The sequence below is a fragment of the Filicampus tigris genome, chromosome 22 (assembly GCF_054856515.1).
Source record: "Filicampus tigris isolate MCC_2025a chromosome 22, RoL_Ftig_1.0, whole genome shotgun sequence".
NCBI lineage: Eukaryota > Metazoa > Chordata > Actinopteri > Syngnathiformes > Syngnathidae > Filicampus > Filicampus tigris.
This window is the reverse complement of record NC_141238.1, coordinates 1,089,988-1,117,658: the sequence shown is the minus strand read 5'-3', so window position 1 is coordinate 1,117,658 and position 27,671 is coordinate 1,089,988. Positions and strand designations below refer to the sequence as shown.

Genomic DNA, 27,671 nt, shown 5'->3' with positions numbered 1-27,671 from the left:
TTGTTGTGTTTGTAAGATAAGAAAGAACCAGAAGCTGCTGGTCAGGAAGTTAGCATGATGGAGTGCAGTTAGCTTGACGCCGCTAGCGAACTAGCAACTTTAGCGTGAGCGACACCGGCTAATTTGGTAGCCACCTCGCCACTATTCACCTGTCTGACGTCATAATGTCTTAACGTGACATGTGTTGTAAATGATGACCTTTAAACTCAACAGTATGCTTCAGGGGCGGTTAGTAGTGTATAGTCTTAATAGGCACTATAAAAAAGAAGGTTTACATTTTAGATTATTATAATATACATATGTTTACTTTTTTTCCCGGGTATGTTTCCTTCCTGGCCTCTTTGGTTCGTTCTTGACCTGCAATCGACTGGCGAATAATCCATAATGTATCTTTGAGTGGTTGCATATGTGTGACACAATTGTGATGGCGTCAATGCGTGTTGTTCCCATGTTCAGTGGCGACATGCCGTCCAACGTAGAAATCAAGGCCAAAGTCAGCCAGCCGCTGCAATTCGCCAAGATGGCGTCCCAGCTCAGCCAATCGGAAGGCATCGTCATCAGGCAGCACGACACCTTCTTCCACGGCCGCCAAGGGCGACTCAAGCTGCGAGACTTCATGGTGCGACCACCCGTCCGTCCGTACGGCGGAGAAACGTCAACGCGCATTTGTTCTGTTTGTTTGTGTTTAGGACGGCTCGGGTCAGCTGATCTTCTACGAGCGTCCCGACACGGACGGACCCAAACTGTCCCGATATTCTATCAGCTCCACCTCGGACCCGACCGGCCTCAAAGTACAAACGTTTTTCATGTGGGCGTGTGTGTCTGTGTGCGTTTATGCTTCCCATGCGCATGTGTTGAGGCTGTGCTGTCGGACGCCCTGGGTGTGAAAGGCGAGGTGCGTAAGGAGCGGCGTCTCTTCCTGATTGGTCAAACGCGGGTGCACCTGGACGCAGTGGAGGGCCTGGGACACTACATGGAACTCGAGGTGTCGTCTTGGTCATCTTGTCCTCATGGCAACTCGTGCTGTTGATTCCATTTTTGTAAACGTGTGTCTCTAGGTGGTGATGCGTCCAGACCAGACGCTGGAGGATGGCCAGCAGGTCTGCTTGTATTTTTTTATTCTTTTTTTTTTTTTTTTTACCCGTTCAAGATGGATGATGGAAGGTAGTTTGAGCATTTATTCCATATCGTACTCGTGGGCTGAGTTGCCCAGGGACACGTCCGCTCTTTGTCCTCACTAGTTGGCGCTTGTCAGATATGGACCAGATGCTGAAACGGCTTGTTGGGTGTCCGCTGTCGTGACTCATCCTTTTGTGGCGGCAGGTGGCCGAGGGTCTGATGGAGCAGTTGGGCGTGACCAAAGAGAGTCTGGTGACAGGCGCATATGTGGACTTGATTCTGGAGGGACACACTGACACGTAAATCAAACACGCAAAGCGGCCTGAAACAAACCTTTTTTTGTTTTTTTGTTACAACATAAATCAACTGTGCTCAATGGAAAGCTGAATTTAAAATCGATCATCCAGCACATTGATGAGCATTTGTATGATCTAGTGTTCCGTAATATTAGTGTTTTTTTTGTTTTTTTTTTCATTGAATAATTGTAATACAAACATATCCAGAAAAACAAGAGACATGAACTCTAGAGCTTTTTTGGCATTTGACCATTTGTGATTATCTGCAAATAAATGCTGAAAATGAAATTGATAGTTTAAGTTTGCGGTTCATGTTGTCAAAATGTTCATTTTCACTCAAATATATAACTATTAAGGGCAAAATCAGAAAAACTGATCATCTTCCGGAGCTCACCTATATATTATATATGATTATCATTTGTTTTTATGAACATTGTTTATTTACCTAATTTATTTTTAGTCATTCCTCATTAAGTGATTGTTTAGTTTATTGTAAATTGTAACATTTAAAATAGGGTAGAATAAAATTAACTGTTTTGTGAGTTCATTATTTTACATTAATTTTATTTATTAAAGTTTAACATTAGAATACATTATTATGAAAGAAACAATTTTACAGATATGACAAATTTTGCCCCCGTGCCATGTCACTCACTTTGAATTAAAAAAAAATCTTGTGTCAATAATTCTTTCTTCCTACTCACATCAGTAACATAGAAACAAGCAACAAAGTTAGAAATAGGAACAAAGAGAAGCAACTTCAATAGCGTACAATTAAGATTGGCTTGTCAAGTTGTGTGTGAGAATCAAATGAAACAAGTCGCTCCATTTTTTTGTGACGCCTTCGAGTGACACGGTCGTTATGGCAACTGGCGCATGCACATCACACTTGAGTGAAGTAAAAAAAAAAAAATCGGATTTCCTGAGCATTGAACGCAGAAGAGGACTGGCGAAAACCTCCAGCTGAGGGTGCTGTCACACTTCAGCTGCAAAGACGAGTAGCCAGTGAGTAGCTTGCACTGTGGTCTTTTTTTTGTGGTCGTTTTCAATAAAGTGCCATTTTTTTCTTCTTCAGCAGTCATGTAAGTGACTATATGTCCTGGCGGCCATTTTGCTCCAGGCAAGTTGAGCAACCAAGAAAAGTCAAGCCATTTGATATAGCGGACCATATTATGTGCACGCTTAAGGCCTTGAGATACAAGTGATGTCACATAGGTGTTTTTCGAGATAAAACCCTCGCCTGGATGATCTTTTTGCTTTGACTTGGGTGCAAACGTTTGAGATAAGAGCATACAGAAAATTACACGTGTGTCTAAAATAATCTCCTAGCTTTGCTAACAAACAATGTAAAACACCATCGACAGGCTAGCATCAGCATATATTCTCTATCCTCTGCGACGAATATTACTTCGGTTTACTGAGGAGTGACAGTCTTCATGTATATCTGTGAGTTTATATGATACTGCCTCCTGGTGGCTAAGGTCTGCACAGCAGAAGGAGCAGCACAATGGCTATTCAATTCATGTCCCCCTAAAAATGTAGAATTCTTTACATTCCATTTCATTTTGTTGTCATCACTGTATGTTTTTATAACCTACAATATTATAGAGGGCTATTTTGCTTCTTAAAAATGCCAGAATAATAGCTGCTCCATTCATTTCAGTGTGGAAAGATGATTCCATTGGTTTTGAGTTGCGAGCGTTTTCACGAAACAAATGAAACTCTTATCTCAAGGCACCTCTGTACTTGCTAGTTTTTGAGAAGCGAAATAGTGGCGAGGGAGTGATTTTGAATGGAGTCAGGTTTTAATTGAATTAATTTCCCATCATGCAACAGGTGGGCTGTGATAGGCCAGAGAGGGCTTCCCCCTCCCTTTGCCGTTCCGGTGCATCATCGTCATGGCAACGGGGCCGCTCCTCCACACCCACGCCGATCACCCCGATTCTCTCACTGTGGAAGCGAGAGAGGGAGAAAATGAGAGAGAGGTGTGTTTTGCATCCCACGCGTTGGAGTGGGAGATAGCGTGCGCATGCTCACGTGTGTGTGTGTGTGTGTGTGTGTGCGCGCGCGCGCGCGCACATGTGCGTGCGTGCGTGGGCTGAAGCGACCAGCCTTCCACTCGTCCTGCTTCTTCCTCTCTCCTCTTCATCTTCTCGTCTCCAGATACTCCTCCTCCTCTTCCTCCTCCTCTTCCTCCATCATCCCCCTCTTCTTTTTCCCATCAGTCATCAGGATGGAGAACAAGTCGCTGCTCTGCTGGGTGAGTCCCTGCACATGTGTGTACGCGTGTGTGCGTTTGTGTGTATGATCATGTCAGCATCACAACAGCTGGTAGTTGACGTGCGCAACTTTTTTGGGGCACTTTTTTGGGCGTCTTTTCCTTGTCTCCTTCACTTGTCTCCTTCCGTCATGCGCTCTCGTGGGCGTGGCCTGTCATCGCCATAGTTGAACACGCGCGAGCGTTTACGATAAGATCATGCAAGGTGAGATGAGTGTGAACTGAGGAGTTTCTTGAAGGAACAGTTTGAAGTTTCTTCAGTTCAACTTTGGTGAGGCGATTTTGCGTCTTTTCCGTGCTGCCCCCTGCTGCTTCGGAGGCCTCCGCTTTGGCCCTGGAGCTTCCTTGAATTCTGTCCTTTCCTTCGGCCTCGTTTCCTACATTCCTCCTCCCCCTCCTGATTTACTTGACTACGCTCCTCTCCTATCTTCACCTCCTCTCCTCCTTCTCATTTCCTTGACGACTCCTCTCCTTGGCCACCTAATTTGGTACACTTACTCACCTCATTTTCATTTTTCACCATGCGTCCTTGACTCCTCTTCTCCGTCCCTAATTTCCTCATTTCCCCCTCCTTTTTCACCTCCTCGTTTTATTTGTCACCTCCTTGTTTCCTCCGGCTCCTTCTCTCCTTCCTCGCAGCCTCGTTTTCGACACTCCTGGCCTGGTTTCTTCTCTGTCTCACTCCCTTGACTCATCTTCAACTTCCCTCTTTTGCTCACCTCCTCATTTCCTTGATTCTTCCTCTCCTTCCTCGCCCACTTGCTCACGTGACACCTCCTCTATCTATCGATCATCTATCTATAGATAGCTATCTTCCTAGCTCCTATTTACCTCTCCATTTTCCTCCTTTTAACCCTCCTTCCTCACCTCCTTGTTTTACTTGACTCCACTCCTGACTCCTAACCTCCTCACATCCTCATTTGCTTTGACTCCTCCTCTCCTTCCTCACCTCCTCCTCATGCGTCCTCTCCTTTCTCGTATGCTTTAATTCTGTTCACCTTCTGTCTCCTTAGCCCTGACTTTTTTTTTTCGACTTTTTCTTTTCTCCAGCATCCCCTCATCATCTTGTGCATGTGTGTGTGTGTGTGTGTTACGTAATTGCGGCAGTGAGTGTGTAGGCCGTGGTCTATCTGAGAGTTGATCTGCTGCTCATGCTAGGAGGGAAAAAAGACCACTTCAAGCAGGAAGCGTCTCTCCTTGGCACATCACGTGGTTGTCATGGTAACACGTGAGTCTTCAGAGACAATTTAATGTCTTATGTCCAGCGGGTTTTTGCGAGAACAACAGCAAGCCTCCATGCTTCAGCTGCTTGTGAAGTGAGAAACTTGACAAGATAACGTGTGTGTGTGTGCGTGTGCGTGTGTGGGGGTGTGTGTGTGAGAGAGAGAGAGGGAGAACAGTGGATCTTATCCGCTCCTGCCATTGGTTGCCATGGTAATGGGCAAGGGGAGCTAGATTTCGAGCACACACACGGATATGTGACCACAAGTCGATCAGATCTGGATCAGCATCTGGATTGCATGGTTCCATGTCTTTAAAGTTTAGGTCATAAATTCTCAACGTCAAGCGTTTGCGCAGCGACCGCACAGCAACATTTGTAAGTGAAAGTGGATCAGAACTGGATCTGGATCTCATGATTTGTCTTCCAAAAGTTTCCCTTGAAGTCCAACTTTTTAAATGTCACTAAATGTACATATCAGGCGGCTTAAATGCGTGTGTGCTGGAACGCAGGCACACACGCAGGATACGTGACCACACCGGGATGTGGAAGTAGATCAGATCTGGATCTCATCTTACAAATTCACCAAACGTACACATGATGTGGCTCCAATGCGCGCGTGTGGTTACGTGCGCGTGTTATCAGAGTCGTCCAGCTTCTCACCTTTTCCTTCCTGACGTCCGTTCCTTCGCCCACACAGACAGGAAGCAGGAAGCGTGAGTCACAGGAAGTCGTTGTGATCTTTGCGGAGAGTGGAGATTCTTTTTGCTCCTGACATGTCCTCTTGTTGGTCTGTGTCGCCATTGTATTGAAATGTTTTTGCACAATTGCTGAACGCAAAAACTTTAGCCGCTTCCACTTTATGACATTCAGGTTGCCCTCACTCATGGCAAGTTAGCTTTGAGCGACCAAGTTAGCATCAAAACTACTCCCCGCTGCAAACAAAATGACTGTTTGTGTCTTCCAAAAGAGATTGCGGGCTTGTTGTCTTCATGTGGCCTCCACCAATCTGCTGCTTTTGTTTTCTCCTCTCAACCTCCCTCCCCTTTTCCACATCCTGGTGCCCGCCCCCCCATCTTCCTCTCGCTTTTCCTCCCCCTCCCCAGGATGGGCCGACCAGCTCCCACAATAGCGTCTGAAGGTCTGCCCGCCGCCGTCCACCTGAGGCGTCCCGCCCGCATCCCGGACCTCCGAACCGTCCAGCGACCCCCCGCCAGCGAACCGGATCGGAAGCAGATCGGAAGCCTGAAGCGAAAACGCCGTCAGGCTCGGGATCAGATTGCGCTTTGGAAAAGTTGGATGGGAGTGCTGCCAATAGGTAGGAGGCTTCGTCCAACGCAACAGAACAACACGCGGGATCAATAGCAGCGCCGGCAGTTGTAGGACTCGACGGACTTGACTTGAGGAGCGTTATTCACGTGAAAGTATATCTTTGGCGCCGGCTCGAGGCATCCAGGTGCCAAGGAACGTTGTTGAGGAGCTTCGTGTCGACCAAAGTATTGCTTTGCCGCCATCTTGGTTCCAAGGAACTACGTTGAAGTGAGTTGAGGAGCATCATTTAGACCTCAGTTTTGCCTTGCCGCCATCTTGTGGCATCTTGCTGCCAAGGAACTATGTTGACTTGAGTTTCAGTGCCCCGTTTAGACAAAAGTAGTGCATTGCCGCCATCTGGTAGCATCCTTGTTCCGAGGTTGAACTTGGTTGAGGTGCTTCAGTTAGCCCCAAAAATGGATTGGCGCCATCTTGTGGCCTTTTGGTTCCAAGAAACTATGTTGAAGTAAGTTGGGGAGGAGCTTTATTTTCGATCTTGTCCCTCTGATCAACTTCCTGATTAATGGACAGGTTGACTTTAGGGTGACTTGCTGTCCCAAAAGGCCCCGAGTTGAATTTGTGGCGTGCTGGTGCAGGGATGGCATGTACCCACATTAGTGGGCTTGTTGCTCTGGCAGACTGATGACATCATGCATTAGCAGAAGCGAGCGAGCGAGCGAGGTGCCGGCGTTTGTCGCCGAGCGCTTTTTGCTGGTGGTTCTTCATTTGAGGAGCGTCAGCCTTGTACAAGACAATGCGGGAAAGTCGGCCGCCTGGCTCGTCATCACTTATTCAACAGTCTGAGTCAAGTGTTGTCACCAGCCCAAAATAAACCACTTGTACCTGGAGACATTTTTCCGAGGACACCTCATAATATCCACTCCAATTAAACAAGAGCGACCATGTGTCCCCCTGAAAAGCAATCATATCATGAATATAATAGTAGTCTAGTAATAGTAGTCTCAAAAAACGACTTTATTCTAAAAAAACAAAGTAACATTCACGAAAAATACGCCTTTCCCCTTCGCAAAAAAATTAATTGTTATTGTAAATCGTTATTGGTGGTACACGTATGTCGTATATTTTTTCTTCACATGGCACGGCATAACTAATAATTAATAATGCGGCATTGTACGGAGCCCCAAACTGTTGAAACAAGACATTCCGATTAATATTGCGTAACGACCCACCGCGGCTCACCTGTTCTCCGAAGCTGAGCCGTGATGGGTCGTTACCTGAGCCCCGAGCAACTTCGATGTCATTTTCAGTCGACAGAAGTGACAAAACGGCCGCGCCCCGAAGATGGCTAAAAACGGGCGATTAACTCTAATTCCACAAACGCAATATTAATCAGAATGTCTGGTTTCAACTCGTGGGCCCGCATAGAACATTTTCTTGGAAAAAAAATGTGTTCGGGTTGACTTTGCCTTCAAGGGTCCCCCCGCTTAAAAATCTCAAAAGTGAGCGCCACGTTGTCTGGTGGAGCAGCTGCAAGCTTTTCTCCCCCAAATCCCTCCGCAAACATCTCGCCGCCATTTGACGATGTCCCAGATGTGTCAGAGCCGGACGGAAAAAGAGCGAGAGTCAGCAGGTAGGATGTAGTTTCCGCACGGCAAACTGCGAAAATGTGTTCGGCCGCGTTGCCATAGCAACAGCGAGCATGTCGAACGCACGGAGAGTGACACAGTGAGGTTAGCACAGGATTCCCTGCTATTCCAGTTGCCATGACAACGCGCCACTCGTGCCCTCGCCGACTCACCGGGATGCGAGCGACCGTTCAATTTGGGGCTTCATTAAGTGACTGGTGGTCTTCATGAACAGGAAGTGGAGTCGCGCAAACAGGAAGTGGAGAAGCGGCGGTATTGTGCTTTCATTTGCTCGCCACATGGACTGCCACGGAAAGGCGACTTGTGAGCGTCTCATGGCCAACTCGTTGGAAGATGAAATGCATCGTGGGAGAAATTGTTCCTCGCAAATGATCGCTCCGTGGGTCCTTCATGGAATTCATTAGTGTGTGCAGTTTTCTCTGAGTCGAAAAACAGGAAGTGATGTAACATTCCACAGCCATTATTAGCAATGCAGAAGGCGGCGGCGGCGGTCAGATGATGGTCAACAACATGAGTGAAACATTGAACAGCTGGACTTTCTCAAATTAAGTTCACCTGGAAAGGTTCATTTATTTCATTGTATTTATTTTTTTTTACAACAAACGCCCGATATCTTGAACCTTTTGTGATTGGAGCATTAATTTCAAAAAATGAGAATTTCTATGTGTCACTGAGCTGCAAGTAAGCAATTCATTTTGGAGGGGCAATGTTTTAAGATGAGTTTGAAGTGTTTTGGACACTCATAAGGAGCTTGGATAAGACGCCCAGTCTGAAATAACTGGGTGAAAAATTGCGTTTATATTTTGCAACACAGCAACTGGTATTAAAACGTGTGGTATTACGGTATATATGCGACAGTTGGAATGGATTGAAGTTATGAAATCAGTGATGAAAATTGGTTGGACGCCCCCCTCAAACAGGTTGTGCTTTACTGTCATTTCCTATAGCTGTCACAAGATGGAGTCAAAGCTCTACTTTTGTCGAAATGAAGCCGGGCTGAGTCGATCTAACGCCTTCACAATTGATTCTTCTGCGAGTGTCCCATCAATTTAAACATTGATTTTGCATTCATTCAACAACAATGCCACGCACGTGAGGTCGGTGTTGTTTTCGGTCATGGGCCGGGCCATCCTCACATTCCTCGCAATAGAATCTGCGATTTGGAATGTGTGTGGCTTCAAAAGGCGTAGCCTGGTCAGGTGAGCGACGTGGGCGCCGGCGAATGTGTTCCTTACCTTTTGTGTGACTTCCTGCCTTGCAGCCACATGCCTCTGAGTCCGGCTGCTGACACCAAACATGATCGCCCACGCCAACAGGCGGTTACTAACGGCAACCCGTCAGGCTCTACCGTCGCCCGGGACGACGACGCGGAGGACGCGCACCCTGGAAACAGCATCGTGGTCCGCATCGGCATCCCGGACCTGCAGCAGACGGTAACACACACGCTAGCTAGCGCGCTTCCGTCCGCCGGCCGACCGGAGGACGAGGAGGACGTGCCGGCGAGGCCAAAGTGAGCAAGTGTGCCATCAAACATGTCCGTGTATGCGTCTGTGGCTCTCTCAGAAGTGTTTGCGGCTGGACCCAGAGTTACCCGTTTGGACCAGTAAGCAGAGGGTTCTGGTCACCTTGACTCAGTCTCTGTCGGATGTTTTGAACTATGGTCTCTTCCAGCCGGCGTTCAACGGCCGAGCTGGCAAGTTTCTGGACGAGGAGCGACTTTTGAAAGAGTACCCTCTCCCACCCATCACGCCCATTCCATACCTCGAGGTGCGCCTTGTCGCGCACCATTTCGGTCAAGCCGGCCTGTGTTCGGAATCACTCCCTAGCGACGCCCGACGATTCCCCGACGCGGGCTCGGGACGGAGCCCTGCATGAGAATAGGGAGTAATTGACCCCGCTCCCTAAAACCGGTTAGAATTGCCTGGACGAATACGAATGTGTGAAACCGTTTTCATTTGACTGACGAGCGGTCAACATCCCTCAATAGTGATGGGGAATGATTCCGAACACGGCACTAACATTTTTTTTTTTCCCGCGCACTGACGTTCCAATGTTGTCTTCCAGTTTCGTTACAAACGCAGAATTTACACGCAGAGTTACGTAGACGACAAGCAGCTGGCCAAGCTGCACACCAAAGTAGGCCAAAAATGTCACAGTAAGACGACGGATGAGCCAAAAGCTGCGCTGACCCACTTGTTCGTCCGTCTCAGGCCAACCTGAAGCGATTCATGGAACATGTCCACCAGAAGAACGTGGAGAAGGTTTCCAAATGGCTGGAAAAAGGCCTCGATCCAAACTTCCACGACTCGGACAGCGGCGGTGTGTAGACATTCTTTCAATCTGGCAAAAATGTTACAGAATTGGCTGTTGCTAAAGTTTCCACTATGTGGATAAATTGGCGCCATGTCTTGTGATTGCCTTTTGCCATTGCTATTTTCTTATCAAACAATGTGAAAATGATTCCGCTCGTTGTCCGTTTCTAACCGGAATGGAAATGAAAAAGTCGCTCTTTTAGGAACAGTCACAAAAGTGGTTGGAAAAGATGCTGAATGTAGCCACCAAATTATTTGTGTTTTATTTTTAATTTTGATAACATATTGATTTTAAATATTTAAAATTGTTTTAAGTCATTAAAAATGATTTAAAAATATATTTAAAAACATCTCTAAGGATGTAAGTTTAAAAAAAGTTGCTTTTTTTTTTTTTTAAATAAAAAATTCAAACAAAAAATGATTACCGGTACATGTTTCTTTAAAATGTGAATGTGAAAAGGAATTAGATTAAAAACAGATTTCGTGTTTTAAAAATAGTTTTTAAATGATTTTAATAGTTAATGAAATATTTGAAAAAATTTCAATAAAATGTTCTTTTTATGAATGTTTATGATTTAAAACATTTACCATGAACTGTTTTCAATGACTGATTTGTCAAAAAATTACTTTTTTTGTAAATCCATTAAAAAAAAAATCATCCTGAGCAATAAGTCAAATCAGATGAATGGTCCTTCCTTACTGTGTTTATTGTTAGCAAAATGTCAAGCGGACTAAAAGCACGCTTTTAATTTGAAAGAACGTCGCAATGTGCTTCCCCCCTCAGAGTGTCCTCTGACGCTGGCAGTCCAGTTGGAGGAGAGCTGCGAGCTCATCAAAGTTCTTCGCAGCGGCGGCGCTCACCTGGACTTCCGCACCAGGGATGGAATCACCGCTCTGCATCGGGCCGTCATGTGCCGCAACAGCGCCGCTCTCACCGTAAGGACGTTGGGCACGAGCGCCGCCCCCCGGCCCCGCCCCCCGGCCCCGCCTCCCGGCCGACCTCGTCTGATGACTCGCTTCTGCTACTTTGCAGACCCTGCTGGACTTGGGAGCGTCTCCGGACTACAAGGACAGCAGGGGCCTGACTCCCCTCTATCACTCGGCCATGGTGGGCGGCGCCCCCTACTGCTGCGAGCTGCTACTGCAGGACCACGCCACACTAGGTACTCAAAATGTCCTGCTTCAACTTTCTCGCATTCCCAAACCTTTCCTCGAGACTTGTGTAAATAGTGTTGAGCCAGGGTTAGTGTTTGTCGTTACAGTTTCAGGTCACAGCAGATGATAGCAAAGCACTACTTTTGTCTACATAAAGCACCCCAACTTTCTTCAACATAGTTCCTTGGTACCCAAATGCGAGTGTGGGTTGACCCCGTAAACAGTCATTGGATGGCACGCATGTGCTTATTGTTTCACTGCTTGTGAAAAGACACTGGACTGATCAAAGGTTTCTGGTCGTCATGGTTACAGGCATGACCGACGAGAACGGTTGGCAGGAAATCCACCAGGTGACAAACACTCGACGCGCCCACGCACACGCGTGCTCAATCACTTGCTTAAATCACAGCCACAATTACATGTACAGATTTAGTACGGGTAATCACGCGTTTATGTGTTTAGGCGTGTCGCCATGGAAACGTGCAGCACTTGGAGCACCTGCTGTTCTACGGGGCTGACATGAGCTCCCAGAATGCATCGGGAAACACCGCGCTGCACCTCTGCGCTCTCTACAACCAGGTAGGAAGACGACGCGTCGCAAGTCTGCTGCCGGGGCGCCCTCTAGTGGCCGCCTTTTTAAGCGCATCTCACCGTCAGACGTTTCATTTTGAAGAACTGTTTTACTTTGAAACATTAAGATACAGCCGGTAATTCTGATCGAATCATTATTTAAGTACGATTGGCTGTTTCATTTAATTCTACTTTTAATCCAGCAATAAAACCTTCATCTCGTTTTTGATGAATTCTTGGGCCTACTAATCTACTGGATTTAAATGTTGGCCACGGTGGTGCTGCTTTTAGTTTAGGGAGGTGTTGGTTTAAAACGTCTCAGTCACGGGTATTTGTTGCTGCCCCCCCCGCAGGACAGCTGTGCCAGAGTGTTGCTGTTCCGAGGAGCCAACAAGGACATCAAGAACTACAACAACCAGACTGCCTTTCAGGTCACCATTACAACCGCCTCACTTCTTTTGAGGATACAACCCGGTGGTGCCTTGAGATACTGTGACTATGTCACAAAATACTCCCAGACATACAGTATAATCCTTATCCTCTGCAAAGAGCGACACATTTTACTGCGGCTTCCTAAGTAGTAGCCATCTGCATGTGTATCCGTATTTCTATCAGTGTTCTACTGGTGGCCAAGGCACAAACGCCAGAAGGGGCACCACGATGCGTATTAAATTGAAGCAAAAACGGCTTGATTTATTTACATTGTATACAAGTATGCTATTAGTGATTTCGGATGGGAAACACTGCACTAGTGATTTTTTTTTTTTTTTTTTTTTTTAAAGACTTTTCGAATTGACTCCAAACTTCTGAACGCTGGTGTGACTAAGATGGATTTCTGTGTGCGTAGGTAGCCATCATCGCCGGGAACTTTGATTTGGCGGAAATCATCAAGATCCACAAAAGTTCTGATGTTGGTGAGTGGCACGCGTCACTATATTATTATACCTTAGAGTTAGATAGGTACTGCACTTTATTCCTCCAGTCACAAGGGAAATTGATGTTAAACGCACCCCAACATAGTGCTGAGGCTCCATATGTGTGTGTGTGTGTAGTTCCCTTCCGAGAATCTCCGTCGTACACCAAGCGGCGCCGCCTGGGAACCATCAGGTCCCCGGCCGGAAACGGTCTGTCGTCGCCGCGCTCTCTGATTCGCTCGGTCAGCGACAACGCCCTGGAAAGCCCCGCCTCCTCGCCCGGTCCGTCCCTGCAAAGCTTGGAGACGCACCTCGACGCTCACACGCACTCGCTACGGCGACACACGCGCCGCCTCAGGTGAGCGGGCCTGTGGACCACAAAATGGCGGCCATGAAAGGAATGACTGAATATGTGAAAACATGTTTTACATACACATCTTGATTGATTTTTTTTTTTTTTTTTTTTTTTTCAAATGACAAAATGAAAAAAAAAATCGCTTGGTTATAATGCAATTAATTAGAATTAATACAATAACAATTGAAAAATAACAGGTAATTTCAAATATACCTTCATCGAATTAAATGTATTAAAACATGAGAATTAATCAGTATTTTATTAAATAAATGAAAATATTCCAATATCTAAAATTTTCACATGCTCCACTGCACAGTCACTTTTTTTTTTTTTTTGGAGCATAATATACAGAAATCGGATGTGTGACATAACGCACACACTGTACATGTTATCATCAGTCCGAGTGGGGGCGGAGGTCACGTGGAGAGCAGCCCCCCGTCATCGCCCCCCCTCACCCCGCAATTGAGAAAGAAGAGGCTGTACAGCGCCGTGCCCGGACGCACCTTCATCGCCACGCGCTCCCACGTGCCCCAGGGGTCCGGGGAGATCCAGCTGCACCGCGGCGAGAGGGTGAAAGGTCACTAGACCAGCAAAACTTTTTTCGTTTCTCCCCTGAAGACCCCCTCATAATCCTCATTTTGCATCTACAGTCCTGTCGATCGGCGAAGGCGGATTCTGGGAAGGAAACGTGAAAGGAAGAACAGGCTGGTTCCCTGCCGACTGCGTTGAAGAAGTTCAGATGAGACAGTACGACCCCAGACTGGGTAAACATTTTCAACATCCAGTAAAAGCTCAGATTGTATTTCTCACAAAAATGGAATGGCATCCAAAGCAGTTTGCGGCCGTGTTGTTAGTGTAAGCAGTGCACGTCAGCGGGGGGAGCCATTCAAAGAAAGTACACTGGGATGAATCCAGAATGTGTTTCAGAGACGAGGGAGGACCGCACCAAGCGACTCTTCAGACATTACACGGTGGGCTCGTACGACAACTACACCTCTTACAGGTGAGTCGTGCGCCTCACGAGACTCGCTGATGCGCGCTGTGGAATGGTCGCTCACGACCCGATCGCGTCGTCGTCGTCAGTGACTACGTGATCGAGGAGAAGATGGCCGTGCTGCAGAAGAGGGAGAGCGAAGGATTTGGCTTTGTCCTGCGAGGAGCCAAAGGTAGATGAGCGGCCGGGCAAAGTCGCGTTGGGATCGGGGACTCTCGGTCAAGTGAATGCCCCTCACATTTGATGTCGTTGCAAGCCGAGACCCCCATCGAGGAGTTTGCCCCCACGCCGGCGTTCCCCGCCCTGCAGTACCTGGAGTCCGTGGACCAGGGCGGCGTGGCCTGGAGAGCCGGTCTGCGCACTGGGGACTTCCTCATTGAGGTTTGTTTGCTCGATTTGCCAGGGGACAGGTGCAAATGAGCAAAATGCAGGTGGTGAACGCGCCTTTTTCGGTGAGCGTGCAGGTGAACGGGGCAGATGTGGTGAAGGTCGGCCATCGGCAGGTGGTGGCGCTCATCCGACAGGGCGGCAGCCGCCTGCTCATGAAGGTCGTATCCGTTTCCCGCAAGTCCGACACCAACCTGATCAGGAAAAAAGGTTTGCGTTCGCAAAGTCCAGGAAGTCTAGCACACAAGTGAGCAAGGTCACAAGTGTAGGACGCAAGTACACTGAATTCTACAATATTGGGACACAGGTCAACAAAGACACAGTTAATTAGACTCAGGCGCAATTATACTCGGACACAAGCATACTAAGACGAGGGCGGACTAGGATACAAGGACGCTAGGCCAAAAGCAGACAAGGACACAAGTGCACAAGGGTTGACTGTCCTGCTCATTTCTAATGAAGTGCCGGCATCCGATTGTTTTTCCTCTCCTAGCCCCGCCCCCTCCCAAGCGAGCGCCCAGTACGTCGTTGACTCTTCGATCCAAGTCCATGACCGCTGACCTGGAGGAGATAGGTAACGCACACGCGCACGCACGTTCGCGCGCACACCGTCAATATGGGAGAGAAATTGTTGACTTTTTGCCCCTTGTGCAGCCCGGAGGAGGCGCTTTGGTGAGTCATGTGGTCATCAAGGTCACATTGCGTGCTTCGGGCTGAGTGATGGTCAAAGTGCTTCTGTTGTGTGCGTGTGTGATAGAAAAAAATGATTCCGTTCATGTCGTTTGTTTCTTATTAATGTCGCTTTTTGGACAAATTGTCGCTCGCTGTGCTTTTGCAACCGAGGTTGTCTCTGTGCCGTGTGGCTAATGCAAGCAGGTCACATGAGAAAGGGAAAAATCGAATGAAAAAAAAAAAACAATTGCCCTGACCAAACTCCGACCTGCAGAGAAACTGGACGACATGTTGGCGGGGAACACGCAGGAAGTGGTTCTGCGCTCCCGGCCCTCCGATGACTTCCGAGCGGCCACGGTGAAGCAGAGGCCCACCAGTCGGAGAATCACTCAGGCCGAGATTAATGTAAGATTCTTTCGTCCCCCCCGGTGCAAATGTGACAAAACACACAGCCACGTGCTCGTTGAATCTTTTGTGTGCGCGTGGTGTGTAGTCGTTGTTTGAGCGCCAGGGTCTGGTCCCACCGTCCGGTCCGGAGAAGAGCACCATGGCGCTGCCCCGAGGAATGTCCAGAACCAAAAGCTTTGGTGAGTCTTCACAGGAAGCTTTTCAGGCTCCAGTCCCACGGGAAGGCTGTTGCTCGAGTCCCGTTCGAAAGTCCATTTTCCGCGAGTGGGTCCTTTAGCGTCCGGAATGCTGATATGTTGCCACGGTTACCACCCAGGCACCCCCGAGGACGACCGCATCTCTGCGCTGATCCACGAAAGTCGCTTCCCTCGCAGCTCCTCTCTGACCGACAGCTTCATCCCGCCGCCTCCGCAGACGGCGCCGCCCCCGCCTCCGTCCCCGCTCTTCCTCCTGGACTCGGGGCCCCCCCCCCTCCTTCCTGCCCCCTCCTCCCCCCGCCAGAGGAGAGGGCCTGACCCGCTCCAGCTTCAAACCGGGAGCCGAGCCCAGGCTGCAGGAGCTCTCGGACGCGCCGTCCAGGAGCCACGCCGAGCGCCAGAGGAAGGCGCGCTCCATGATCATCCTGCAGGACACGCCGCCTCAGCTGCAGCCGGAGATGCACGCCATGCACATGTCGTCCTCGCACACCTCCACGCTGTCCCTCCACACCGCCGCCCTCGGACACTCGCCGCTGTCACGCCGCCGGGGACGACCCATTGAAAATCCTTACGCCAACGTGGGGCAGCAGGCGCCCCCGGCCAAACCTCAGAGAAGGAAGTCACCTCTGCTCAAACAACTTCCTGTGGAGGAGCAAGGTAGGTGTGTCCTCCTCCGCATCGAGAGAGCGCTTCCTCCTTCACCCAAGGGAAGGCTCCAAAGAGAAAAGTTAGTCGCTTGTCCCGAGATCAAGGTTGTTGTCTCGACAGTCTCGTCCGTCTTGCGCGCAGGCCTCAAAGACCAGGACGCCAAGTCGGAGGCCAGTGCCCCGGGCAGCCCCAGCAGGGCGGAGCTCTACCAGCAGCAGGTTCTGTCTGAGCGCGCTCGCGTCCACGGCCGCCGCTCCTCCCTCTTCCTGTCCGTAGAGGGCGCCGTGTCGGACAACCAGGCGCCTCCTCTCCTGACGCAGAGTCACTCCATGGACGACCTGGGCGAGCTTCCGCCTCCCGCGCCCGTCCTCTCTCCCTCGCCAACCCCGCACACCTTCCTGCACCCGCTCACCGGCAAGCCTCTGGGTAAGGATCGTGCTGATCAAATCAATCATATCGTATCGAATCAAGTCATCGTCACGTGCAGCACAGTCCAAAACGTGTCCCCTCCGCAGATCCTTCGTCTCCACTCGCCCTGGCTCTGGCCGCGCGGGAACGAGCGCTCACCGCCCGCACGCCCAGCCCCGAGCCGCGACCCAAACACGCCTCGGCATCCACCACCCCGATCCCCACCCCGGCCGCTAGCCCGGAGGGCCGGCATAAGCGCACCCCCGTCCCCACCCCGCAGAGCAGCCCCGAACCCCGCTCCAAGCGCACCACCCCGCAGAGCAGCCCCGAGCTGCGACACAAGCGCGTGACTCCGCCTCTCTTCCCTGACGGTCAGGCGGAGCGTCCCGAGGCGGAGGGCGGAGTGACCTCGCCCGCGGGGCCGTCCCCCGAACGCTGGAGACCCGTCCCGCTGGCCAGCCTGGCCAATGAGACCCACTCGGCTGTCATCGACAGGCGCAGGAGCCTGACCATTGGGAGCTCGGAGGAAGAGGGCGGGGCCTATACGGTGACTCTCCCGCCCGCGCTCTTGTCATCCAGTGACGAGGAGACCAGGGAGGAGCTACGGCGGATCGGTCTGGTGACACCGCCCCCCGGTTTCGCCGCCCCTCCGTCGCCCCTCGCCGTGACCCCGCGGCGGGGCGGCGAGGGCGACGCGGGCGAGGACGACGAGGAGCCTCGAGACGGCTCGCTTCCTCCCTCCATCACCCTGGCCTCGCCCCCCGCTCCGCCCTCCCCCTCCTCGCCACCGGCCGGCCACGCCTCCTCGGCCCTCAAACCCCGCCTCCGCTCGCCCGTCGGCCGCGGCCGCTCGGCCCTCAGGGACCCCCTGCTCAAGCAGTCGTCCGACAGCGAGCTGCTCCCGTCCTCGCCCGCCTCCCCGGCGGCCGCCCGCCAGCCGCGCTACCTCTTCCAGCGCCGCTCCAAGCTGTGGGGGGGCGGCGAGGAGGAGGGCCGGCCCGCGGCGCTGGGCGGCCACGGGTCCGCCTCGGCCCTGGAGCTGAGCGGCAGGGCGGAGTCGGGCCTGGACCTCGCCAACAGACTCCACCTCCTCAACAAAGATAGCCACTCCCTGGGGGAGGAGCCCAGCCCCCTCGACCCGGGTCGTAGGTCCCCTGTTGGCGGGGCCAGGTATGTTCCCTGCATGCGCGTGAGTCTTGCCAATGTGTGTGTGTGTTGGTATGTATGCGATGTGTACGCATGATTGCGCCTAGAGGTACAGGTTGAGGCGTGCGCGCGCGTGCGTGCGTGCGCCGTAACACAAGTGTGGTTTGTGTTTTTGCAGATGTGTGGAGAGTGAAGAGAGCAAATCGTAGGTTTTTATCTCTGGTAAACATTCCTTGTTTTCGCTCAAAGACGCTAACGTCTGCTAACCACTAGCTGGTTTGTTGACAGCTAACATTAGCGTCGCTAAGCTAACTGACCGGCAAACGTAAGAACGTTTCCGATGGCGACCAGCATGACAAAGCTCCTTATCTAAAGATCCTCTCGTTGTTGTTGTTGTTGTTGTCGAACTTGACTTTCCTGCTTTTGCTGAAAAAGTCCCAACCGGCCCTCCCCCCAACTAACAATCAGTTCTCGCACTGAGCCGTTTAAGAGGCACGGTCCGAGTCTCCTCAATTAGCGCCGCACGCTAACACGCCCTAAGCAGTTCCAGCACCAAGCACGCTCAAGTCGTTGGGCCTGGAACATCTGGAACATCTGACCTTCTAACGCGCTGAGATGCTAACAGCCGCTTGATACTAAGATGCTAACAGTTACGTGATGTCGCAGGTTGTTCTCCAGTCTGGGCGAGCTGCACACCATTTCCCAGCGGGGATACGGCGCCACCTACACGGTCCGACCGGGAAGTCGCTACCCCGTGACCCGCCGCAGCCCTTCCCCCTCCCCGTCGCCCTCGCCCTCCGATAGGCCGCCGGGCCTGGGCTCTTCTCCCTCGCCCTGCTCGGAGCGCCCGGACCTGAGCTCGGGCCGCGGTCTGACCATCCTCAAGTCGTCCAGCCTCAGCCTGCCGTCGGAACCCAAGGAGGTCCGCTTCGTCATGCGCAGCGCCAGCGCTCGGACCCGCTCCCGCTCGCCCTCGCCCTCCCCGCACGCCTCCCCGTGCCCGTCGCCGGTCCTCAGCGGCCCCCTGCTGGCGCTCAGGCCCTGGAGGCAGCGCCCGCTCAGCTTGTGGAACAAGTACGACGTGGGCGACTGGCTGGAGAGCGTGGGGCTGGCCGAGCATCGCCAGCGCTTCCAGGAGCACGAGATCGAAGGCTCGCACCTTCCCGCCCTCACCAAGGACGACTACGTGGAGCTGGGCGTCACCCGGCTGGGCCACCGCATCAACATCGAGCGGGCCCTCAGGCAACTGTTGGACGCCGCCACTTGACCACTGCCACCGCCATAGGTCGACTCGCTATTTCTGCCAACTCAGCTCTTTGATCGCCGCCCGGCTGTCAAACCCTTTCCGCCGCAACCCTCGAAAGACACGGTCACTCGATTCTCTTGATCCTGGTTGAACCTGTGTGTTGAACCTTTTTGATCACGTCCATCCGTCATGTCTAACCCTCGTGTCCGTCCCTCACCATCATCCATCAGGTCCATCTCATCCATCCGTCATGCGTATCGATGAACCCCTTCATGTCCGTCCATCACCGTCATCCATCGACTAGTTTCTACTTTATCTACTTCACTCGAAGACGTTCATCAAGTAAGTCACAAATCAACTCCATCTTTGTTTTCCCCGATGCTCACGTGTTAGCTCACAAGTTAGCTTAGCTGAGCCTGCGTTGGCGATCAAAGGGCTGATTTGATCTCTTTTTTTTCCCTTCAATTATTATTATAAGTCCTGAAAAATATTAGTCTTGATTTTGAATATTTCTGAATATAATGGCCTCGATGCACGCAGCGCTTTGCCGTTGGCTGTGAGGTGGCTTGTTAAAGTCCCTGTCAAGTGAAAACAGAGCGGCTGGCGAATTTGACACGCCACAGAAGAGAGTGGCGTTAACTGCCGAATGATTGAAAAAAAAGTCAAGCCGTTGTCTCTTGACACATGACTGCGTGTTTGAGCTGCGAAAATACATTCGCTCAAAAGTAGCCTCCCCGGGCGTTACGGGGCTTTTTCACACCGCAACAACGAGGCACTCTAAAGAGGGCACACCAGCAAACGATCCGAAATGAAGATGATGCCCCGAAAAATGTGAAAGCTGAAATGATGAAAAACACTTTTGACACTCGACCGTCCTCATTTTTTGTCCGTTTCCAGCACGGACCCTCGAACGCCTATCGTGTATTTAGACAGAATCCGTGATTCACTTGACAGGGTTTTCAACGACAAATCGGAGAACGCCTGGCCGTGCATCAGGGTTATTATTCTCATTTAGGTTTTATGAGCAATGATGTGATAGTGTTGACTTTATTCTACTTTCACTTTTGATTTGACAATGAGTTGAATGCCCCCGTCACCACGGCGACGTGCTGGAGTTCTTGATGACTTGTCAGCCGGTGTGTGTGCGTGTGTGTGTGCGCGCGCGTGTGCGATACGTGTTGATTGGACATGGTGCTACATGTTGGAAGCCATCTGTACAGGAAGTAACTTCATCATCCTTAAAACAATTGCAGCCAATCAATCACATCGAGGAGAAAAAAAAAAAAAAAATCAAGTATACGGGCATCAAGGTCATTCGGGGAGTTTCCACTCTGCCATGAGGTTTTTTGTTTTTTTGAACCTCGCCATACGTGGAAATTTCTGGAATATTTTCTTTTGCTGAAGGTATGCCACCCTGTGAATATGTTTCGAATGCACTATTGCGTCCAATGCGTAGTCGCAAGAAAATACAAAAGTGAAGTAAATCATAAACATATAAGTTATATTGAAAGGTTTTTGTGTGTGGGGGGGGGGGGTTGGTTTAGGTTAGTATGCGTGAAAGTGAGTGTCTAGCCTTAAATATAAATACATTTCATTTCTTCATAGTTATGCACACAACACCCCATAATGACGATATGAATCCCTTCCAGATGCACTGTACTGTATTGAACAACCCTTCGTATTATTTTGAACACAGTGCTATTTTTAGGGCACACCTTCAACATGAATCAAGCTAGCTTAGCTTAGCTTAGCACACAAAATTCCACACGGACGCACTGGTTCCATGATATCCTCGCAGATTGTTGACTGTCACGTGCTAATGGGCGCTAAGCTAATTTAAACAGACTTGAGATAGAAAATGTAGCCGAATAGTTATTCCTAATTCACGAATAAGCAATAGACTGCTGATGGTGATGAAGTCCTCACGTATCATCAAATGATCTCATGTCAGCGCATTAATTCATTGATTGATTGATTGATCGATTATTGGATGGCTTTGATGTTTCTTTGTGCTCTTTTCTTTCTTTTCACACACGCCAAACATGTTGTCATGTTTCTAATAAAGGCTCATTTACTACTACAAGCCCCCAGCCGCCGCCTCGGATACGCTGACCTGTTCATAACACACACACACACACACACACACACAAGTGCTGGATGTAAAAAAAAAAAAAAAAGGCAAACCCAGTAAATTAGCATGTAGACAGAAAAAAACAGCAGAACAAGATTCTGATCACAAAGTCTACTCATTAGGAATTAAGTGAAATTAAAAACTGTTGTAAACATTAAGCTGAACATCAGATTGATGGGGAGAAAAATCAACATTTTGTAAAAAAAAAAAAAAAAAAAAAAAAAAAAGAAATTCACTTGTCGTGTCGCTAAAATAAATCAGTTGCTCTATTGCGTGTCTTCAACCTAACAAGACCAGCTACCGCGACCGTTATGTGAATTGCTATTCCTCGGTCAGAGAGTCCGGCTGCGCGTGAGTCTGCGTCTCTGCAACGTGGGTCTCCAATCCTGTTCCTCGAGGGGCCGGTGGTGTCCTGCCTGTTTTCCATCTCTCCCTGCTGCAGTCCACACCTGATTCAAACGAGCAGGCTCATGATCCAGCTTCTGCAGACCTCGCTGATTATACGGCCATTTTGATTCAGCAGGCCCTGGAGGAACAGGATTGGAGACCCGCGCTCCACAAGCTCTCACCGCCGCCTCGGATCCGCTGACCCGTTAATGGCCGACGCTCCCACGTGACACCGTTGTGAGCCTTTAAAGGGCTGGTCCTAAAAAAAAAACCTGAAATCCAAATGGGGGGCAGGAGCTGAAAATAAAAAAAATTGGAGAAGGGCAAAGTCATTGAACCTGAAGAGTGAGTCAGTGACACTTGACCACGCCCCCTCCGCCGCCATTGGCCGACGGGCCGAAGGACGACATGAAGTTCAGGGTCCGCCGCTCACAAATCAACTTTTTTGCTCCGGTGTCACTGTCAAGTGGAAAAGTTTCCGTCCTCACGTGAGCACTTTTATATGCTTTTTATTTAGTTTTTGTTTTGATTGAAGATTTACTCAAAATGAGGTTTTTCCATATCATTTCTGCTGGGATAAAAACTGGAAGGTTGTTGCTAATTTGACGCTATAATGCAATCATAGACTTTAGAAGTTATTTTTCTGTCTTTTTTTTTTTTTATATTGTTATGTTATATTGATTGCTATGCAATTGAGTTTGATCGCGTGTCGGCGCCAGGCGGCCATGTTGTCCATCCCGGACCTGATCAAGAAGAAGCGGGACGGCCGGAAGCTGAGTGATGGCGACATTAAAGCCTTCGTGGAGGCGCTGACCACTGGAAGCATCCAGGACTGCCAGACAGGTGCCACGCATGCCCCCTCCACGTACATGTGCAATTGTTGTCCTCACGAGTCGAACAACTTTGGCAAAGGAACGGAGTTGCAATTTGTCGCGCTCCCGTAGGCGCCATGCTGATGGCCATCTGGCAGCAAGGCATGGACGAGCGTGAGACGGCCGCACTGACCAAAGAGATGATGCTGTCGGGGGAAGTGATGTCGTGGCCCCCGGAGTGGGCGGGGCTTCTGGTGGACAAGCACTCCACAGGCGGCGTGGGTGACAAGGTCAGCCTGGTGTTGGCGCCGGCGCTCGCCGCCTGCGGCTGCAAGGTGACTCCGGCGACCCAGACCGAAGCCTCTTGGCTTTTCCTCTTTGCGGCCTTATTCCAAAATGAATGAAATATATTTTTGAATGACGTTTGGCCAGGTTCCCATGATCAGTGGGCGGGGCCTGGCCCACACCGGAGGAACACTGGACAAACTGGAGTCCATTCCCGGTTATAACATCCACCAGTCGGCTGAGCAGGTATTTTTTATATTATATTTTTACATCTGAACCCTTAAATAGGACGCATACTTTTTTTTCAATTGTGGCTACAAATTCAGCTAAATCAAATACTTTTACAAATTAGCGTTTTTTTTTTTAAGCTTTTTTTTTCTTTCAAATTTAAAGTTTGATTTTGATTCTAAAAAACCTGCGTTGGAAAATGTCAACTCAAACTCAGGTACTTTTACATTTGGTTTAAAACAGGATATTTTGCAAACGTCCATTTTACACAATCGTTTGGAACGATTACTGTTTCATTTTTTTTTACACTGAATTATTTTTAAGCAATTGCATTTTTAAATGAGTGACATCTTTTGATTTTATCTGTGAATCCATTGAAACAATGAAAAGAAATCAGAGACAAAAACAATCAAATCAGTGTTAGAAATTCTATTTCAGATGGCACCAATATACAGTATTTCAGGGAATGGCAACAAAAGTGAGAACACCCCGATGTGAAAATGTCCAAACGATGACAATATTTCCCAAATTGTAGCTTTTGTGAGTTGTCTGCGCTTGAAAATGTGTCAGGTACGAGCCATCCTGAGCAGCGTGGGCTGTTGCATCGTGGGCCAGACGGAGACGCTGGTTCCCGCCGACCGCATCCTCTACGCCACGCGCGACATCACCGGCACGGTGGACAGCCCGCCGCTCATCACGGGTAGCGACCCGCGCAGCCCGCCCGCCCGCCCGCCCGCCACAAAAAGTCCGCAATAACCCGAGCTCGCCTTGCGACCAGGCTCCATCATCTCCAAGAAAGGCGCCGAGTCGCTGACGGCGCTAGTTCTGGACGTCAAGTTCGGCCGGGCCGCTCTCTACAAAGACTTGCACGCTGCCAAGGAGCTGGCGCGGCTCCTGGTGAGCTGATTGGTCCAACTCCATTTTCTGCTCAGTACTCGTATCTTGAGTGTTGCAGGTGAAGGCGGGTAACGAGCTGGGCATGCGCACGGGCGCCGTGCTGAGCCGCATGGACGCCGTGATCGGTCGCAGCGTGGGCAACAGTCTGGAAGTCATCGAGGCTCTCGACCTGCTCAAGGGGGGCGGCCCGCCAGACCTCATGGAGCTGGTCGCCACGCTCGGTAAACACGGAATATTTGCCTACTAGCACGTGCCCTTGCTCTCCGCAAAGATAAAAATAAAACCTTCAAAGGCATTCGCAAAATAAAAAGTGGTTTCCTAGACTGACCAAAAGTGTCCGAGTGTGCTTCGTCTTCGATAGGAGGACAATTCAGCGAATTAGTAGGACGACTTGTTTCCCTCGCTGGCTGAGTGTGACGGCGTCCCCATTGGGTCTCAGGCGGCCTCCTGCTGGCCATGACGGGCGTGGCGGCCGACCAATGGGAAGGCAGACGGCAGATTTCCCAGGCTGTGACGGGTGGAGCCGCTCTTCTCAAATTCCAGGCCATGATGGAGGCTCAGGGCGTCGCCAAGGAGACGGCCGGGGCGCTTTGCTCCGCCCGCACGGATTATTTCAAGATTCTGAGGAAAGCCAAGCATCAACTCGACTTGGCCGCCAGCCGTGACGGTAGAAACTGTGCTTCGCTTTTTCCACGTTGGATGCTACAGCCTGATTGCAAAATGGATGCATTTCATTTTGGGGGCATTGATATCATTGACGAATTATTGATTGCGTTGTAGGCGTGCTGATGGACGTGGACGGTCTGATTTTAGCCGAAGTGCTTCACAAATTGGGGGCGGGGCGCTGTAAGGCCGGACAGCCTGTCAATCACAGTGTGGGGGCGGAGCTACTGCTCTCCCTAGGCCAGAAAATCACCAAAGGTGGGCTTCCTCCCGTTGCCTTCGCTGACGCGCGAAACGCTCGGCGTCAGGAACGCGCTACGTTGATGCTTCTTGTTTTTTCTTTCAGGCACTGCCTGGCTGCGGGTCCACTACGAGGAGCCGGCGCTCAGTCCAGACCAGATGGAGCGACTGCAGAGCGCGCTCGTCCTGGGATCGGACGCCGATTGGCAAAAGCAAAGTTTGGTGCAAGAAGTGATGCTTCCAGTTTGATGCGTGTTGTTGAACCAGAATTATTTTGGAGCCTGCGTCACAAAGGCTCAACCTGTTACCATGGCAACATGACTTAGAACAAGGGGTGGGCCTTCAAACCTTGGTGTTCAAGGGACGGATTTTTGAAACGGACTCATGGGTCGGCTTAAAAAAAAAAAAAAGGCTAAAATGCTGAATTGAAATGGTTTCTTTTAATAATGTAAGGTTTTTCCATTTGATTCATTTGTAATTAAGCAATTATTCAATAAGAATTACCGCAAGTTGTTCTCGTTTGTATTTAGTAATAAATGAACTTGCTAATGAAACAAAAAATGTTAACGATTTTTTTAAGCACATTAGTGCAATTATTTCATAAAATAGATGTTTGTTGCTGACGTGTATCTAAGATATCTATTATAATTATAATAATGTATTCATAATATAATATGGTATTTATTTACAATAAATCCTCCGCAATAGACTTTTGAGCTAATTTAATGAGCTTAAGGGTAAAAAAAAAAACAAAGGATACAACAATCTAGATCCAGGGAAAATGGCAGCCGTATGAAGGCAAGAAATACGAGAGCATTTATGACAATCTCAGTGAGCATCTTGTCCATAAGTCACAAACTTTATTAGAGCATTGAAAAGCATAAAACGTCACAACAGAACATGATTCGTATAAAACAATAATAAAAAAAAAAAAAACATGTTGGTGGCATGGAAGATCAGTGGACGACAGAGTTGAGCGGCTCGGCTCGGATGTTCCCCAGGTCCAGCGTGGAGTCGGTCTCCTCGTCGATCTCGCCGATCACGGCCCTGTCCAACGCAAACGCAAAACGAACATGGTGACGATGCGGCACGCGCGCCCAGCGTGAATGCTGACGTACACGTTGTCTCCCCGGACGATGTAGAGTCCCAAAACCACTTGCTCCACGCCCTGACCCGAGCTGAACACGCGCTCGTGACTCTCATCCAGGATCAAGTTGATGGTCTGGTCGAAGCCCTTCAGCGTGCCCTAAACGTCAAGTACGGAGCATCAGACTTTCACAATCGTCAACTAATGCAAATTGTTATCATCTACTTGTGCCCTAGTGGACATGCGTCCTAATGTACTTGTCCTGCTATCTTTGTGAACTTGTCTCCTAGTTGACTTATGTCCTTGCCTATTAATTGTGCAAACTTTTGCCAAATTGTCTACTCGAGTCTTTGGCATTAGCTAGCCTTCCCAAGTGAGAATTGTTGCAGTAGAATATTTATGCTTTTGGATTTTATTTTACATACATTTTTAGTGGTAATGTAAAATACGCTTGAAATTATCGTGAAAGTGTTTTTGGGTTAAACCTTGGGTTTAAATTATTAATATAAGAATATGAATTCTTGGTGTTTGTTGGGGCGGATGGCGCCACCAACTATGAACTCACCACGATCATCCTGCCGTCTGACGTCACGATGGCCACCGTACCTGAGGGGCAAAACACACGTCATGTATTTACCCGCGCGCATGAGGAAGATGATGACGTCGAAGCTAGGTGATGACTGCAGGTGTGACAGCAACACAACCACATGCGCAGAAAACTGCAAACTACTATGCTGTGCATGAATAGGTAAAGATGAATTGTCGCTATTTCGAGTGTTTACTTCCTAAAATGATTGCAAGGAGTCATCAAAAAGTGCCACATGCTACCATTGATTGAAAAGGAGCATGCTAGCTAGTTAGCTCGTGGTAGCGTACGGTTAATGTAGCTCTCCAGCGCCGTGGACATGCTGCTGCTTGCTGCGCCGTTTTTCCAGCGGCCGCTCCGCTCAAGAAAAGCCTTTGGATTTTCTGCGAGAAAGAAAGGCAAAACAAACACCAAAAAAAAAAGGAGTGGAGCAAGACAAAGTGAAGTGAGCGAGCAACGAAGCAACAGAAACAGCAAGGACCGGTGAGTACGTCACATCCGCTTCCGTCACACGCGCCCGAGACGCGAAACGTTGGAATTACTTTTAAAAATAATACATCGAAATTTACAATAAACCCTAACCCTAACAACGATAATAAGAGTGGTAGTAATAAAACTATATAAAAGACGAGTGCGTCGTACGTCACATCCGGAAACGTCACAAGCAAACGGGACGCTCAAAACTTTATTTTATTTTTTTATTACAATTATTTACTAAACTACAGAGGACCAAAATTGTCAAAATAAAAAATAAAAGTGAAAATAAAACCAAACATAAAAAATATAATTGAAATCAATAAAAGGGACCGCCCCCTCGTTTGAATAACATTTCTTTTCATGCTACGTGAAGAAATGTTATTCAAATGAGAGGGCGGTCCAAAGTGTGTCTTGGGTCGAGCTATTCGCTTATTGGTTGATCGGCATCCAACAGACACACTTAGGATCGCCCCCTCATTTGAATAACATTTCATTCTGCACTGCACGACCGAGACTGCCAAAGTCCAAAATAAATAAATAAAAGAGAAAATTTCAAATCTAATTGAAAAAATAAATTAAAAAAAATATATATGGAAATAAGAAAAACAAAAAATATAATACAAAGTAAAAATAAAA

General features: G+C 49.3%; 4 protein-coding genes across 6 annotated transcripts; 3 read left to right on the top strand and 1 right to left on the bottom strand.

Annotated features, from left to right (window-relative positions):
* Positions 1-30: 30 nt before the first annotated feature.
* On the top strand, positions 31-6,140 carry LOC147126358 (uncharacterized). Of its 2 annotated transcripts, XM_086022612.1 has the most exons (8): positions 31-228; positions 457-619; positions 690-791; positions 860-985; positions 1,059-1,100; positions 1,324-1,418; positions 3,252-3,400; positions 6,019-6,140. In XM_086022612.1, exons 1-7 carry the CDS (start codon positions 191-193, stop codon positions 3,391-3,393), a joined length of 708 nt encoding a protein of 235 aa, XP_085878738.1. In that variant the 5' UTR covers positions 31-190; the 3' UTR covers positions 3,394-3,400; positions 6,019-6,140. The 2 variants fall into 2 exon arrangements, with proteins under 2 accessions (XP_085878738.1, XP_085878739.1); XM_086022613.1 differs by lacking the exons at positions 3,252-3,400; positions 6,019-6,140 and having other exon boundaries at positions 35-228; positions 1,324-1,707.
* On the top strand, positions 6,089-21,325 carry shank3b (SH3 and multiple ankyrin repeat domains 3b). Its single transcript, XM_086022586.1, is given in 28 exon segments — positions 6,089-6,230; positions 9,092-9,263; positions 9,394-9,597; positions 9,895-9,966; positions 10,041-10,149; positions 10,927-11,078; positions 11,176-11,305; positions 11,610-11,647; positions 11,760-11,876; positions 12,221-12,298; positions 12,715-12,781; positions 12,920-13,139; positions 13,535-13,713; positions 13,787-13,900; positions 14,064-14,139; positions 14,220-14,302; positions 14,387-14,511; positions 14,595-14,727; positions 15,011-15,091; positions 15,172-15,189; positions 15,464-15,594; positions 15,683-15,776; positions 15,914-16,056; positions 16,058-16,451; positions 16,584-16,868; positions 16,958-18,020; positions 18,175-18,201; positions 18,663-21,325. Coding segments are annotated over 27 exon segments (4,902 nt in total). The 5' UTR covers positions 6,089-6,230; positions 9,092-9,095; the 3' UTR covers positions 19,264-21,325.
* Positions 21,326-21,643: 318 nt separating this feature from the next.
* On the top strand, positions 21,644-25,385 carry tymp (thymidine phosphorylase). Of its 2 annotated transcripts, XM_086022601.1 has the most exons (10): positions 21,644-22,248; positions 22,480-22,603; positions 22,705-22,907; positions 23,005-23,103; positions 23,656-23,785; positions 23,864-23,982; positions 24,041-24,203; positions 24,422-24,649; positions 24,763-24,903; positions 24,992-25,385. In XM_086022601.1, the coding sequence occupies exons 2-10, from the start codon at positions 22,486-22,488 to the stop codon at positions 25,132-25,134; spliced, it is 1,344 nt and encodes a 447-aa protein (XP_085878727.1). In that variant the 5' UTR covers positions 21,644-22,248; positions 22,480-22,485; the 3' UTR covers positions 25,135-25,385. The 2 variants fall into 2 exon arrangements, with proteins under 2 accessions (XP_085878727.1, XP_085878726.1); XM_086022600.1 differs by lacking the exon at positions 21,644-22,248 and having other exon boundaries at positions 22,266-22,603.
* A 338-nt stretch (positions 25,386-25,723) lies between these two features.
* On the bottom strand, positions 25,724-27,150 carry lsm8 (LSM8 homolog, U6 small nuclear RNA associated). Its single transcript, XM_086022615.1, has 4 exons — positions 26,849-27,150; positions 26,538-26,578; positions 26,004-26,131; positions 25,724-25,932 (listed from the first exon to the last, which is right to left on the bottom strand). The coding sequence occupies exons 1-4, from the start codon at positions 26,877-26,879 to the stop codon at positions 25,842-25,844; spliced, it is 291 nt and encodes a 96-aa protein (XP_085878741.1). The 5' UTR covers positions 26,880-27,150; the 3' UTR covers positions 25,724-25,841.
* Positions 27,151-27,671: the final 521 nt, after the last annotated feature.